At 35.8% G+C, this 12,676-nt stretch overlaps 2 protein-coding genes and 1 long non-coding RNA gene across 4 annotated transcripts; 2 read left to right on the top strand and 1 right to left on the bottom strand.

The window, feature by feature from the left end:
• The first annotated feature begins 1,307 nt into the window (after positions 1-1,307).
• Positions 1,308-2,237, top strand: LOC113353881. Of its 2 annotated transcripts, none has more exons than XM_026597351.1 (2): positions 1,308-1,687; positions 1,802-2,237. In XM_026597351.1, exons 1-2 carry the CDS (start codon positions 1,513-1,515, stop codon positions 2,050-2,052), a joined length of 426 nt encoding a protein of 141 aa, XP_026453136.1. In that variant the 5' UTR covers positions 1,308-1,512; the 3' UTR covers positions 2,053-2,237. The 2 variants fall into 2 exon arrangements, with proteins under 2 accessions (XP_026453136.1, XP_026453135.1); XM_026597350.1 differs by having other exon boundaries at positions 1,319-1,687; positions 1,799-2,237.
• A 4,061-nt stretch (positions 2,238-6,298) lies between these two features.
• On the bottom strand, positions 6,299-9,805 carry LOC113348993 (probable tRNA N6-adenosine threonylcarbamoyltransferase). Its single transcript, XM_026592914.1, has 4 exons — positions 9,141-9,805; positions 8,227-8,382; positions 7,714-8,038; positions 6,299-6,706 (listed from the first exon to the last, which is right to left on the bottom strand). The coding sequence occupies exons 1-4, from the start codon at positions 9,687-9,689 to the stop codon at positions 6,690-6,692; spliced, it is 1,047 nt and encodes a 348-aa protein (XP_026448699.1). The 5' UTR covers positions 9,690-9,805; the 3' UTR covers positions 6,299-6,689.
• A 106-nt stretch (positions 9,806-9,911) lies between these two features.
• LOC113348994 lies at positions 9,912-12,274 on the top strand. Its single transcript, XR_003359863.1, has 3 exons — positions 9,912-10,056; positions 10,720-10,873; positions 11,893-12,274. It is a non-coding gene; the product is annotated as an uncharacterized LOC113348994 (long non-coding RNA).
• The last annotated feature ends 402 nt before the right edge of the window (positions 12,275-12,676 follow it).

Raw genomic sequence — 12,676 nt, 5'->3', positions numbered from 1 at the left:
CTTTTGTGATATTTGTGAAACCCTAAATTTTGATTCATTCAACCAAAATGAGTGATTCCAGTGACCCGGTATATTTCTAAATTAGTTCCCATTAGCTTTTTTTCGCTCAAAATTATCTAAAATACGTAACAAAATCAAAACTTTTAAATTTTCAGAAGAACTTACGGTTGCAATTTTGCTCGTGACCAAGAGTTACGGTTCGTAAGTTATCGAATACCAACCGTAACTGGTTAAATTTAGGGAAGATCCAATTGTAAAACCAGTTACGGTTGGTAATTAAATTTGAACAACAACCGTAACTAAATTACGGTTGATAACTAATGAATCGAGACCAACCGTAACTACCCTACGGTTGGCGTGTCAACTTAACTTTTGAACCGTAAATCATTATTTGATAAATTCTTAAGACACAGGATTATTTACGGTTGGTATGGTTGTTTGAGTAACAAACCGTAACTCAATTACGGTTGATAAATATGATGCAAATACAAACCGTAACTGAACATATTTCTCAAAACTAAGAACTTACGGTTGGTATTTGAGTTAAAACCAACCGTAACATCAACCCAATCTACAGTTACGGTTCGTATTTGAGTTATTACCAACCGTAACTCACAGGCAACCAGAAATTTCAATTTCAATTTTCATACAAACCCCTAATTTTTAACACAAAATTAACTTAAATCCAACACGATAAACTAAACCCTAACTGGGTTTTTCCAAACATTTTTCGAATTGTCGATTAATCGAAGACGATGAAATTCTCAATTTTAATGGAGGTTACGGTTGATGGAGGAGAAGAGAAGAAGAAGATGATGAAAAAAAACTGATTTGATTTTTTGTGATTCATTAGGTTTAAAAAAATTGATTTGATTTTAGTTGATTTAAGATGAAAAGGATAATCTAGTCAATTTACATCCCCTTTAGGGCATTCCCTAACCAACTAAAAGGACATTACTATCACAACGCCGCCACTCTAATAAATCATGGCGCCCCTGTAATATAAGCTTGAATCAAGATAGCTAAGATAAAATAGACAATGCATCATCTTTCACTGACTCCTCCTTTAATACACACAAGAAGAGAGAGACTGATGATGTCAGGGACGAAACTTCCCTTCTCCTTTTCAGTGGTCACTGGGTACGGCACGACAGAGGCAGACATCATGCGAGAAATGCAGATGCTTTTGCTCCATCATTTAATATATTTATGAATTCCTCCAATAATATTGAATATACCGAACTTTGTAATTACAAAAAACAAAAATGTATTTAGTGAATTTATGTTTGCTATAGTCTTTGACCGAATTAATTAGTATTTAGATTTAGAGCCTAGATTTATAAAAATTTGCATTAATACTCTTTCCCACATGTAAAGGAGGAAAAAAGTACATTAAGAATAGAATGACAAGAATTTAAATACAAACCCAAAACACCAAAAACAACAACATTTCTTCTTCTTCTTCCTCCTCCTTTTTCGTTACCCATTTTCTTTCTGTAATCTTCATTACCCATGTCTGGTTCAATCCTAATGAGTTCTCATGGTGTGGCTTTTGCAACTGCCATGGCAGTTTCCGGTACAGTTATCATCCTCGCAATTTGTCGATCACCCAAACTTACTCTTTCAGTCTCCGAATTTCCCAACAAGTCTGATGACCCACAGAATCTACGATCTTGTATATCTTCTGGTACGCTAATTAAACATCAATTTAGCTTAATACCAATTCAATTGTAAGTTCACTGCAAATATATTTTAGTCATTTTGGCTTGCAATAATTTGTGTAATGTTTTCTTTACAGAAGAAAAGAAGAAAAGAGAGAAAAAGATGAAGAAAAGGGTTCATTTTGCTGAAGATATAGTAGATCCAATTGGAAACTGTAAAGACTTTAGAAGAGACCATAAGAAGTCTTCATCATCATCATCATTTAAGAAAAACGATCAAGATTGTGGTCGATCTCAACAAGGAAAAGTTCGAGGAATTCCTCCAAATCGTCTGGCTTTGTATAATGGAATTCTACGAGATCGCGAGCACCGGATGACTTGCTCATACTGATTTTAACTCGGTGTGAACCAGTAGTCTCAAATGTCTGTGTACTAATATATTTTCTGAAGCTCTTATTTCTTTAATTTAGATTTAATTAGTTTGTAAATTATAGTTTGTGATGTAAATTACGGTGTGATTAGATGGATTAATTATGATCAACTAATTTTAACTTGCTTTTAGAGTCCATTTCACTACCTATATTTTGATATTTACACGTTTTGTCCTGACAGACAAAATTCATTTGTTCATTGAATTAGACAACTCAAATACTGAGTTTCTGTTGACAGTTAATTGGTTGAGAAAATTGAATCTTTAGTCATTGGTCGAATCGTGCATCTTGTCAAACTTTCCACGGTGAACTTTATTCAAAGTATCTCACCAACTGTTTGACCCTTAAAATCTCCGGTTGGATGTCATCGCAGTGTGGTGGTAAAGTTACCGGATGATAATACCTGAGTTCCAAAATCTTCAGCTCCAATTTTTTTACCGATCAAAATTTTACATTTTAGCAAAAGAAAATCTCTGACATTTTAAGTCACTTCTCAAACTACTAAAAACATGACAGTTTTTTGGAATCGGAATAAAACATCACAGGAGAACTGGTTGTTAGTTGTCTAATTATATAATTGTCAACAACCATCTCTGTTTTGTAACGGTCACTGGAAAAACAAAGGTCCAATACCGAACCTTCAACAGAGCTATCTGATCATGTCTGAAAATGTCTAAAGTACAGTGTGATAAGAAAATGATAAAACAAAGGAACATGTTGGTTTGTTAAGTAATGAACAAATTGGAGCAACATGATGACACATAATTTCACGATGCTCACCCTATTTGCAAATCAATTTGTCGCATCAAAACAAAACATGACATGTGCAAGATCTGGTTTATTTGTTCATTCAGAGTGTCATCACTCCTTTGTTTATGTTTGCCTTCTTAGGTAAACCACCACCTACCTCCCTTTATTGGCTACAGTATAATAATATTAGCTATCTGAGGACCTCAGCATGCTTTTAGTCCATGGCTGATGACTCCATTGAAGGGCCAGGCCAATCACAAAAAAGAAGAAGACAGAATTGCTGATAACAATGTAAATCCTGTATGACTTTGAATTATCAATGGAGACTGGAAAGTAGGATGACTTTATATTAATTTTAGAAATATTACAGAATATTCCTTGAGTGCAATAACAATGACTCTGGAATATTCTTGTATGGAAGACTTCGACAAATGGTACTGCATATACTATAGATGATCACACAAATACAATGCAATCTACAAGGCACTTTATTTGAAATTTGAAAAGAAAAAAAATAGTTTAGATCGTGAGTGCGTATGCTAATCTGATAAAGTTGGATAATCAACTGCTGTTTATTATTGTTTATTACTATCCATGTTAATAATCGGCTGTTATCTTGTGTTTGGCTGTTATCTATGTCAATATAAATATACAGCCGAAACAATTAAGCGGAAAAATGCATATCCTAAAATCAGATAGGAGAGCAGAATGTGCACCACAGTAAAAGCAAGGAGCAAAATGTGGATAAATGTTTACCCCAAATCAAAAGCTTTAACCTTTTTCTGATTTAGCTTTATGCCTAATTCTCCAATGGGAGACTTGATTGAAGGTGAAACCTACCTTTTCTCTTTGTATATGATATGTTTAGAATTTAAGAAATCATGATTCATGAGAGCAATTGCAGTGGACGACTAAACCCAAATTTGGTGTCGAGTGGGCTGGCGTAGTGGGACGGACCATCGATCAAAATTTGATCAAAGAGTAAAACTCGGACCAAATTTGGTCGGCGATTAAGACCAAATCCAAATATAGTCGGGCGTTTATATAATGTCCGCCTACCCGACGGGCGTTGGTATAATGTCCGCCTGTAGCCGCGCGTTCGTAAAGTTAACGCCTGATGCAGGGCGTTGGTATAATGTCCGCCTGGATGGGGCGTTGGTATAATGTCCGCCTGGATGGGGCGTACGTAAAGTTAACGCCGGACACCCATGCGTTGATATAGTCATGATCCCACCTTCACAAAGTTTTGAAAACTTTGCTTGGCGCGTTGTCTTTATCAACGCCCCATTTTTTTTTTTTTTGAACCCGGGCGAACGTATAATCTCCTTCCCACACACCAGGCGTTGCTATAGTTCACGCCCCATACAGGCGTTATCTTTATCAACGCCCCATACCAGGCGTTATCTTTATCAATGCCCCATGCCAGGCGTTATCTTTATCAACGCCCATGCCAGGCGTTATCTTTATCTACGCTGGACGATGAAGCGGACTTTATATCAACGCGCGATCAAATTTATTCGTCACCCGCTACGCCACAGGACGGACTAAACCTAAATTTGATCTTTTTTTTTAGTCTTTGGTCTTTAGTTATGCTCGCAGCACTGTGGACGCTCTGATGCTACTCATAAAAGTTCAAAAAAGGGACGAGTTTTTTTATTGTTTTCTCTTTCACTGTCATTTCTTTGTTTTACTTTTAGTTAGCAAAGTTTTTTTTTAGAGAGAACTGTATATCTAAAAGGAAAAATGATATTACTTCGATTTCAAGAAAAGTGAAAGTATCATTTTTGTTTTTGAAACAGAGGGAGTATTAAATCAACCTGCATTTTGGATTCCAAACTTATCATGACTCTGTCCTACCAGTCCATCGATAGCTCACCTGAGTCTGGAAGCCTAGTTTTCACAGCACTGTTTTGTTATGAAGGATCAATAGTTTCACGTTAGGATGATGTAGGTATGCACACTTGCAAAAACAGATAATACAATCCACATTATTAAATATTGCAGGAGATATACTGTACTGAAGTTTTTTATGACATGATACAACTGAGGTAGGGCAAGTTACAATAAATGAATAAGAAAGAAAAACAGTGGATCGAGTTAGAGATAAGGATTTCTCTAATCTTTGCAACTTGCCCGTATATAGATGATGTACATACTGAAGTTCTCTCTTGAGAGTGCAAACTTAGAGGTATGCATAGACTATAACGGTAAACAAGAAGTCGTTTTCAAGATACATTAGTATACAAGCAGACTCATCTCCCATATCCAGGATTGCAGACGTAAAATGCTATCCCTATTGGATGTTTCCTGAACTAAGAACAACACATCACTTTCAAGCCAAACCAAACTTTTTCAACCACTTGGATTCTTAATTTTGGCACTCTCATGGAGATGTACGAAGCGAAAAATTTATGATAAACTAAGGAAGAAAGCAAACAAAAGAATTAAGAGGAAGTTTCCGGGTAACCTACATGATATAACCCACTAAACTTGATCAGACATATCACAAGATGTTAAACCTATCAATTCAATAGGCTACTTTGGATTTCGGTACTAAACTATGTTGGTCCAGAGATTCCAAATTTTGTGACCGTCCAGTTCCCAGATGATACAAAATATGTGCGGCTGGACTTGAATTGACCTGCTCTGACCTGCCAGAACGAAGCCTAGTAGTAACTATCAAACTCGAACATTTGTCTAGGAAGAGGGTCTTGTATTATGACTGTGTGTTCATGTCAGACAGTCAGTAGGATATGTTTTTGAAGAGAGTGCTCAGCCCAGAAAAATAAAGATAGGCAAGGAATGGCATACAAATGAAACACACTCATTAGTTCTTTTTCATAGCGAAGGATCAGCTATTACCCTTTCAGTAACTCTACTGCAAACTGAACTCTTGACTTGACAATATTCAGCTGAATAAATTAAACAGCTCCATAAGACTACAAAACCAAAATGAGCTAAGATTACTATCAAACTATATCCCTGGGAAAATGTATGACAATGGAAATCAGGCATTCTAGTTTATCAGCATTCTTCCCAGAAACTAACACCAGTTGCATCAGCAGCGTGCAGGTGACAACATGCCATATTATTGATCGAGTAATTCTCCATCAATTATTCGATAGAGATATGATGATTCCAAAATGATAGGAGTTAAGTTTTAGTCGCTGAGTGATTCACACTTGTGTGGTTACAGGTTACGCTAAGCAAACCAACAATGTGTTGGAGGTGCTTATTTTAGAGTTGTCAGCTGAAAAACTGGTTGAATGGGTCACAACATCAAAACAAACAGTTCTATCTAATAATGGCTTGTTCTATCTATAACGTTGGTGTTTTATGTTTCAAGTTTATAGAAAGTGACCCACTGCCAAGTGTCAACTCCTATTCAATGCACTAGTTCATTTTTTCTTCTGGAACAACATAACGTGTAAGGAACAACAAGTCAATAAGAACAACTGAAAGGACAAACAAATTACAACTCACAAGCATGCCAAAGATACTGCTTAGTCTGATGTTACTTGCATTGCAACATCAAGTATTTTACAACAAGGGATTCCCTACAAAACCAAGTAGTAATAGTAAGGAAATTCTACCTAAAATTGGCTTTTCTATCCAAAAAGTTAGTGTTTTATGTTTCAACTTTCTAGAAAAGTGACCAACTGCCGAGTGTCGAGTCCTATTCAGTGCAATTGTTCGTTTTTTCTTCTGGCAGAACAACGTGTAAACGACAGCAAATCAATAAGAAAAACTGAAAGGACAAACAAATTACAACTCACAAGCATGCCAAAGATATTGCTTAGTCTGACTCTGATGTTACTTGAATTACGACATCAATTAACCATGTACTTTACATCAAGGGATTCCCTACAAAACAAAGGAGTAACTGTAAGGAAATGGTAGACCATATTAAGAAAAATAAGTAAACTAGGGCAATATTGGCAATGGCAATACTCAGAAACTCGATTTGACACCAGAACAAGAGAATTTGAGCCTTAAAAGTTAAAACCTATCTTGCTACCTAAGGAACCATATCACACAAGTAAAATGTATTTACTTCTTATTTCTCCCAGCTTATATCATTTAAAAACTAACAATGAAGCCTTAAAGAAAAAAGAAGGATTTTTTTTTTTTATCAAATAAGTAGAGAAAGAAAAAGAAGGGAGTTTACACCATCACCCCAAACCAGGTCTTTTATTTATGTAAGCTAACTTTCCATAGGAAAGAAATAATTTTCACTGGTCAACGACACATTCAACTGACCTAAACTTGAGAATGGCAAAATGAGACATGCTATCAACAAGAATACGATTTCATACATGCAGTTCAGCTGTGACACCAAAATGAGGTTGGGGTTGGGTTGGGGGAAGATGGGGAGCCAAAGAGGCCATGATGATCACCTGTCCACCAATCAGTAGCTTTCTTCTTTGTGTTATTCACTAGGAAATGGAAGAGTTGAACCGAAAGACAAAAAAAGAATGCTTGAGGGGCATAATTTCTAATATTTTGTGTTTGAGGAAAATGAAGACTCCAAACAAAAATCCATTACAATATGTACAAATTTGTAGGCTTAAACAATATGGAGTAACTATATAGATTAGACGGCATGTACGAACCATACAACTAAAAGGTTAACTACAGATTATGGTGAAAAATCCTCGGAGACAAAGCAATAATGATATTGCACGAAAGAAAATCTGCTGCCCCTATCCGCTTCTAGGACACATGATAACCAAATCCTAAACACCTAAACCATAGCGACTGACCATAAGTACGATGAGAATGATGATATTTAAAGCATCCACATAAATTTGAAATTAACGAAAGGGAATGTAAATGTAGATTCCAGAAATTGCAGCTCAAAATTCACTGACCATTAGTATCTTGTTCATTCTTCTTTCTCCATACAGCATCCACTTCATCAGTTCTAAATCTTTGAGTGAATGTAGAATCCTCTAGTGGGGTTACCGTGCCATGTGCATATGCGAGGAGTCCAGTATATGCAATCATAGCCCCATTGTCAACACAATACCTATCATCTGTGGCAAACAACCTTCCACCCCTTTCAGAGCACATTATTTTCATCATCTCTTGCAACCGTACATTGCACCCGACACCCCCAACAATAAGAACATCTTTTTTGTCACAATGTGCCATAGCACGTTCTGTGATCTCCACAAGCATCGCAAACACCGTTTCCTGTCACAAAATATTTTTGCTTTTATCATACAGGGTGTAACCGTGTAATAACATGTACTCTACCATGTTGAATAACAAATTAATAGTAAGAATGTAGATTCGCTTGCAGTGTATGCTACATGACATAAAACATCTGTCATGAGTAAGAGGAGGAAGTTGTTGTTTTCTTTTTACAAGTTACAACTAACCTGCAATGAATAACACAAATCTGCAGGGGTGCATTCATTATTTTTTAGCTTCTCCACAGCAGTAGCCTCAATATAGCTTAAAAGTCCACTGAAGGAAACATCCATTCCCTTGACAGCATATGGTATGTCTATAAACTGCCCTCCTTTCTTCGCAAGCTGGAAAAGACAATAAAGCACAATGACTTAATGAGACATGACAACGACGAATTTCTTTATTATGAAGGCCACATCGATTTGACGTTATAGCGTAAATATAGGGTCTAAAGTATAGTTTGACAAAATGTATTGACTTTTATGAATATCAATAAATAGAGAACTTACATCCAAATTTTTTTGGAAAGTTTCATGGTCTGATGGTGCAGGGAAGTAAGATGGACCATAGTTTGCAATTACTAAACACAACTCAGTTGCATCAATTTCACTGTTACCATCCAAAGTTTTCAAGAAACCGTCTAAAAGCTTGCTATAAGTCAGACATAACAGTGCATTATAGTTCTCCAGATCCCAGTTAGGCATATATTCATTGTACACTTCGCATAAACTCCTCAAACACTTAAATTGTTAAACAAGATAAAGAAATCTTCGTATTTAAGAAACAGCAGTTATAGCTTAAGTACAAGGTCTAAAGTATGGTTATGACAACATGTCCTTCCTTTTAAGAAAACCAATATAAACTGGACGTTCAAAACTTTTTAGAAAATTTAATGTTGCAGAGAAGCAAGATGGACCAGTTGTATCAATTCCAACATTCTCATCCAAAGTTTTCAAGAAACCCTCTAAGTGCTTGCTATAACTCAAACAAGATAGTTCACTATAGCTTTCGAAATCCCAATTAGGGATAAATTCATTGTATAATCACTGCACTTATAATTCAGACTCCTCGAACACTTAAAATTGCTAAACAAAATACATACCTGTTCGATATTGTAACCAGGACTAGGATCATTAGACAATGTCAAGACCCTAGCAAACCGATCCAAACAATTCCCAACAGCGATATCAATCGTCTCACCGAAAATCCGATATTTCCCTTCACTATAAGCAATAACTTGAGTATTACCACCACTAACATACAAAACAACAGGGTCAACAGCACCAGTAACAATTCTACCCATTTCAATATGAGCAACACAATGATTAACAGCAACAATAGGTTTCTTCCATAACAAAGAAAGCATGCGAACAACAATTGCTGAAACTTGAAGCGGAGCACCCATACCAGGACCTTTAGTATAACATAGACAATCAATTGAATCAATTGAAGTTATATTTGCAGATTTTAATGCTTCTTTTATGAGTGGGATTATGTGTTGAAGATGATGTTGAGCTGTTTCTCTTGGTAGAAAACCTTGACCTGGTGGTGTTATGTATGTGTGACGAGGGTTTGATAAAATTGTTCCATCTAAAGTGACGATTCCAACTCCGATTTTGTTCGCAGAGCCTTCGAATCCTAAAGCAATCATTCTGGAAAATTGAAGAAGAAGAAGTTGGAGAAGAAAATTAGGGTTTTTGTTTGGATATCAAGGAGCTTCAAGCTTTCAAAGGGTTTTAGAATAGGGTAGCCTTTCCTTTTTTGAGTTTTAGGGCTTAATAGTGAACACGAGTTGAAGAAAACCTTGTCGGATATAAACAACCGACAGTTATTCGGATACAGTACTAACTGTCGGTTCCGAAAACAAGAAGGATATGGTCCGGTTTTGACTATTTGGGTTCTGAAAATGTGAGAAGAACAAATAAAAATACAGGGTTCGGGATCGTTGTCATTTTTAAAGAACGTCGCGGCGAAAAACTGAGAGGAGTATCAGACTTTGAGAGACGAATACTCAACAGGTATTGTTTTCTGTAATCTATGATTATCGTGAGTTCACTATCTGAGCTTATTAGGTTATGAACAGATTGTTTGTTATGATTTTTAGGGTTTTAATTCAGATTTATTGCTTTTGTTTATACTAAGAATTTTAGGGTTTTATGTTGTAGTTCATTGGAAAGTATGATTATTAGGCATACGTTCAGTATAAATGATATTAGTGTATCTAATCCTGTTAAATACTCAGAAAAAAAAAAGAATAGGCTGAAAGTGAAATCCTTCAAGAAAATTTAGAGTAAATGTTTTTTTTGATTGGGCAAGGTGTTTGATGAAAATAAGAAACCTATTTGGATGGTTTACGGATGATGTATTGGTGTAAAGATGCTGTTTATGAGTGTTTTTCTTCAATTTTGGAAGTACAGGACGAACCTAATTTGATTTGTTATGTTTGAGGGCAATCAACTAGGGAGTGGTTTCAGGATTAGGATGCTAGAATGCTAGATTAATGAAGAATTTCAGAAACTACGAAGAATGACATAAATAAAAGTATTAAGGAATTTAGATCTATCGTAAATTGTGTTGTTATTATATGAGGATCAAATTAGTTAAATCTTGCATATAAAGTGTTTATTTCTTCTCTATGTGTGCTGATAGTTTATCTTATTCGATGTTTAATGTTTATATAGACATGAAGGTCAGATCATCAGTAAAGAAGATGTGTGAGTTTTGTAGAACGGTGAAGCGTAGGGGTAAAGTCTTTGTCTTATGCACAGCCAATCCCAAGCACAAGCAGCGTCAAGGCTTGTCAACTTTTGCATATGATGGTGCATTGCCTCCAATGTATGTGTTTCTTTGTACTCATGTGTTCTTTGACTCTTGCTTTCAGCTATAACTTAGTTTCACTTTCTCAGTAGTGTCATGCTTAATAATATCACAGTAGTTAAATATGCATCCATAAACTTGAGTTTGGAATCTTCGAATCAGCACCTGAATGTATATTACTGTAACATAGCCAATCACCGTGAATGATAATTTTATATTCATTGTTAACATCTCAGTTGAATTGTCGTTTTAAATCATTAGTTAGCAAATTCAGTGGAATGATTTCAAATGGCAATTTAATCTTACACGTGAATAATGAATATAAATCTGTCAGCACCTGTATGTATATAACTATAGCATAGTCAATCATTATAGAAGGTCAACCATTTCAAAGCTCACTTCTTATTTTATAGAGTAAAACCGCCCCCTATGTCACTATGTGGCGCCAAGCTAGATCCCCCACAAATTGGCGAATACGCTTGCCAAAGGCATCGCCTTACACATAAACATAGGGGGGTAGTGAAGAGTTTCACGTAAATCTGCACATACTATTATGTCTGTTATTAATTTCTATATATGAACATGAGTGAGATAAACAACCATTTATTAAATGAAAACAAGCAAGAAAAGAAAACAACTTTTACTTTGCATCGGGTCGCATTTTAGGGTCCCCAAAGTTCCTCAGGGCACCCAATTTTAGCACCTTGGAGCGAATAACCGCTCTCACCTTTCCCTAAGAAGTTATAGTGATGCAAGGGTGCTTGGGAAAATATGCGAGTGCCTACTTGCCTTTGATAATGTATGTCTTCCTTATGCCTAGCAATGGTATCTGAAAAATTATTAATAAAACCAAGCTAGTAGCGGTAATAAGCCTTGTTATCAAGCCTCATGTGCATATGTTACATGGCTGATCTTTTGATAAATGAGTTTGCATTTTTTTTTTTAAGTTAGTGATGGAGACAGTCTACTTATACACTGCACTATAAAGTGTTTGATTGAAGTATAGGCACTACTTATCGGGTGTTATAAAATTTCAGATCCTCAGAGGTGACCACTACCAAGCAAGGAACATCATTGATCTATAATTGGCGAGATGGTCTTGCATCTCTTTTTCGCAAAAACCAAGAACCAACCATTCGTGGTGGTAGGGGTGGCCTGGCATCTATTCTATACAAGCAGACCAAGTAGAAGTAAAGAGAAACCGTAAAAACTGAAGTTACATGTCTTAAAATTTGAGCTACAGACAAAATGCATATCTCTATAAATATTATTGTTTGCTGTTGCAGTTTTATGGTGAGTGGCAGTTTTATGTTGAGGACATAGTCTTGATTCCTGTTCTTTCTGTTAACATTTTTGTTTAAAATGATAGGAGAAAGTCCTGTGTTAGTTAAGGAGCTTATTTATTCTGAATGCGTAGAACTTTATCATTCGAAAACTCTACTGGTCTGAATTATACTTCCAACAGTTCAAATCCTCAATGCTTTGAATCTGAAGGAACAATGATGACGAGTTGATGGGTGTTTTTAAAATATATGGTTTATTATATGGTTTGCTTATCTTCAAAAACAAAAACAGTATCTTGAATGTCAAGTTGTTATTCGACACTGCTGACAGAATTCTGGATTCCATGTCATTGTGTTGCCAAGCTTAGGCCAAAAAGTGGGAAATTTCTGTAAAATCCCCTTACACTAATAAAAGAAAAAAAAGAAAATCCAACGCACCCAATTAAATCCAAACACTCTTAGGTTTTCCATTCTGAATCGCAAAAACCTTCAAAAAGTAATTAGTCCCTGCAACATCTTGTCTCTGAGGTTCCACAAC

The sequence above is a fragment of the Papaver somniferum genome, chromosome 2, assembly GCF_003573695.1.
Source record: "Papaver somniferum cultivar HN1 chromosome 2, ASM357369v1, whole genome shotgun sequence".
Taxonomy (NCBI): Eukaryota; Viridiplantae; Streptophyta; class Magnoliopsida; order Ranunculales; family Papaveraceae; genus Papaver; species Papaver somniferum.
The sequence above is the reverse complement of the archived record's forward strand: the minus strand, read 5'-3'. Positions and strand labels throughout refer to the sequence as shown.

Excerpts from the sequence above, each read along its gene's own strand:
- LOC113353881 (XM_026597350.1), top strand. The coding sequence starts at position 1,513 with ATGTCTGGTTCAATCCTAATGAGTTCTCATGGTGTGGCTTTTGCAACT. Across the intron at positions 1,688-1,798 it reads ACGATCTTGTATATCTTCTG|AAGAAAAGAAGAAAAGAGAG; the intron begins GTACGCTAATTA and ends TTTTCTTTACAG.
- LOC113348993 (XM_026592914.1), bottom strand. The coding sequence starts at position 9,689 with ATGATTGCTTTAGGATTCGAAGGCTCTGCGAACAAAATCGGAGTTGGA. Across the intron at positions 8,383-9,140 it reads CTGGTTACAATATCGAACAG|CTTGCGAAGAAAGGAGGGCA; the intron begins GTATGTATTTTG and ends TGTCTTTTCCAG. Across the intron at positions 8,039-8,226 it reads ATTTGTGTTATTCATTGCAG|GAAACGGTGTTTGCGATGCT; the intron begins GTTAGTTGTAAC and ends ATTTTGTGACAG.